Below are 2500 nucleotides of genomic sequence, written 5' to 3'. Positions count from 1 at the left end.
CAGTCACACCAGACACACCAGTCGCACCAGACACACCAGTCGCACCAGACACACCAGACACACCAGACACACCAGTCGCACCAGTCACACCAGTCGCACCAGTCGCACCAGTCACACCAGTCGCACCAGTCGCACCAGTCATACCAGTCGCACCAGACACACCAGTCACACCAGTCATACCAGACACACCAGACACACCAGTCACACCAGACACACCAGTCACACCAGTCGCACCAGTCATACCAGTCGCACCAGTCGCACCAGTCACACCAGTCGCACAAGTCGCACCAGTCGCATCAGACACACCAGACACACCAGACACACCAGTCGCACCAGTCGCACCAGTCGCACCAGACACACCAGACACACCAGACACACCAGTCGCACCAGTCACACCAGACGCACCAGTCGCACCAGACACACCAGACACACCAGTCACACCAGACACACCAGTCACACCAGACACACCAGTCACACCAGACACACCAGTCACACCAGACACACCAGTCACACCAGACACACCAGTCACACCAGACACACCAGTCATACCAGACACACCAGACACACCAGTCACACCAGACACACCAGTCACACCAGTCGCACCAGTCATACCAGTCGCACCAGTCGCACCAGTCACACCAGTCGCACAAGTCGCACCAGTCACACCAGACACACCAGTCGCACCAGACACACCAGACACACCAGACACACCAGTCGCACCAGTCGCACCAGTCGCACCAGACACACCAGACACACCAGACACACCAGTCGCACCAGTCACACCAGACGCACCAGTCGCACCAGACACACCAGACACACCAGTCACACCAGACACACCAGTCACACCAGACACACCAGTCACACCAGACACACCAGTCGCACCAGTCACACCAGTCGCACCAGTCGCACCAGACGCATCAGACACACCAGTCGCACCAGTCGCACCAGACACACCAGTCGCACCAGACACACCAGACACACCAGACACACCAGACACACCAGTCACACCAGTCACACCAGACACACCAGACACACCAGTCGCACCAGTCACACCAGACACACCAGTCACACCAGACACACCAGTCGCACCAGTCACACCAGTCACACCAGTCGCACCAGACACACCAGACACACCAGTCACACCAGTCACACCAGTCACACCAGACACACCAGTCGCACCACCAGACACACCAGTCACACCAGTCGCACCAGACACACCAGTCACACCAGACACACCAGTCACACCAGTCACACCAGACACACCAGACGCACCAGTCGCACCAGACACACCAGACACACCAGTCACACCAGACACACCAGTCGCACCAGTCACACCAGTCGCACCAGACACACCAGTCACACCAGACACACCAGACACACCAGTCACACCAGACACACCAGTCATACCAGTCACACCAGTCACACCAGTCGCACCAGACACACCAGACACACCAGACACACCAGACACACCAGACACACCAGACACACCAGTCGCACCACCAGACACACCAGTCACACCAGTCGCACCAGACACACCAGTCATACCAGACACACCAGACACACCAGTCGCACCAGACACACCAGTCGCACCAGACACACCAGTCGCACCAGACACACCAGTCGCACCAGACACACCAGACACACCAGTCACACCAGTCGCACCAGACACACCAGTCGCACCAGTCACACAAGACACACCAGTCGCACCAGACACACCAGACACACCAGACACACCAGTCGCACCAGACACACCAGTCGCACCAGTCACACCAGTCGCACCAGACACACCAGTCGCACCAGACACACCAGTCGCACCAGTCGCACAAGACACACCAGTCGCACCAGTCGCACCAGTCACACCAGACACACCAGACACACCAGTCACACCAGTCGCACCAGACACACCAGACACACCAGTCGCACCAGACGCACCAGACGCACCAGTCGCACCAGACACACCAGACACACCAGTCACACCAGTCACACCAGACACACCAGACACACCAGTCACACCAGACACACCAGTCGCACCAGACGCACCAGTCGCACCAGACACACCAGTCGCACCAGACACACCAGACACACCAGACACACCAGACACACCAGTCGCACCAGTCGCACCAGTCACACCAGACACACCAGTCGCACCAGTCGCACCAGACACACCAGTCGCACCAGTCACACCAGACACACCAGTCACACCAGTCACACCAGACACACCAGTCGCACCAGACACACCAGACGCACCAGTCACACCAGACACACCAGTCATACCAGTCATACCAGACACACCAGACACACCAGTCACACCAGTCACACCAGACACACCAGTCGCACCAGTCGCACCAGACGCACCAGTCACACCAGTCACACCAGTCGCACCAGTCATACCAGTCATACCAGACACACCAGACACACCAGTCACACCAGACACACCAGTCGCACCAGTCACACCAGACACACCAGTCACACCAGTCACACCAGACGCACCAGACGCACC

General features: G+C 58.5%; 1 protein-coding gene across 1 annotated transcript in view; it reads left to right on the top strand.

Moving 5' to 3' along the window:
- The window catches only part of ptch1 (patched 1), a 114521-nt gene that overhangs the window by 48727 nt on the left and 63294 nt on the right, over positions 1 to 2500 (top strand). The window contains exons 7-10 of the mRNA XM_084323167.1: positions 1 to 956; positions 1186 to 1247; positions 1666 to 1853; positions 1990 to 2500. The exon at positions 1 to 956 is cut by the window's left edge and continues 177 nt beyond it; the exon at positions 1990 to 2500 is cut by the window's right edge and continues 505 nt beyond it. Of these exons, the coding sequence (XP_084179293.1) occupies positions 1 to 956; positions 1186 to 1247; positions 1666 to 1853; positions 1990 to 2500 (1717 nt within the window). The remainder of the gene's footprint in view (positions 957 to 1185; positions 1248 to 1665; positions 1854 to 1989) is intronic.

The sequence above is a fragment of the Notolepis coatsorum genome (genome assembly GCF_963971535.1).
Source record: "Notolepis coatsorum genome assembly, chromosome: 10".
NCBI lineage: Eukaryota > Metazoa > Chordata > Actinopteri > Aulopiformes > Paralepididae > Notolepis > Notolepis coatsorum.
Note: the sequence above shows the minus strand (reverse complement) of the source record. Positions and strands in the feature narration are given on the sequence as shown.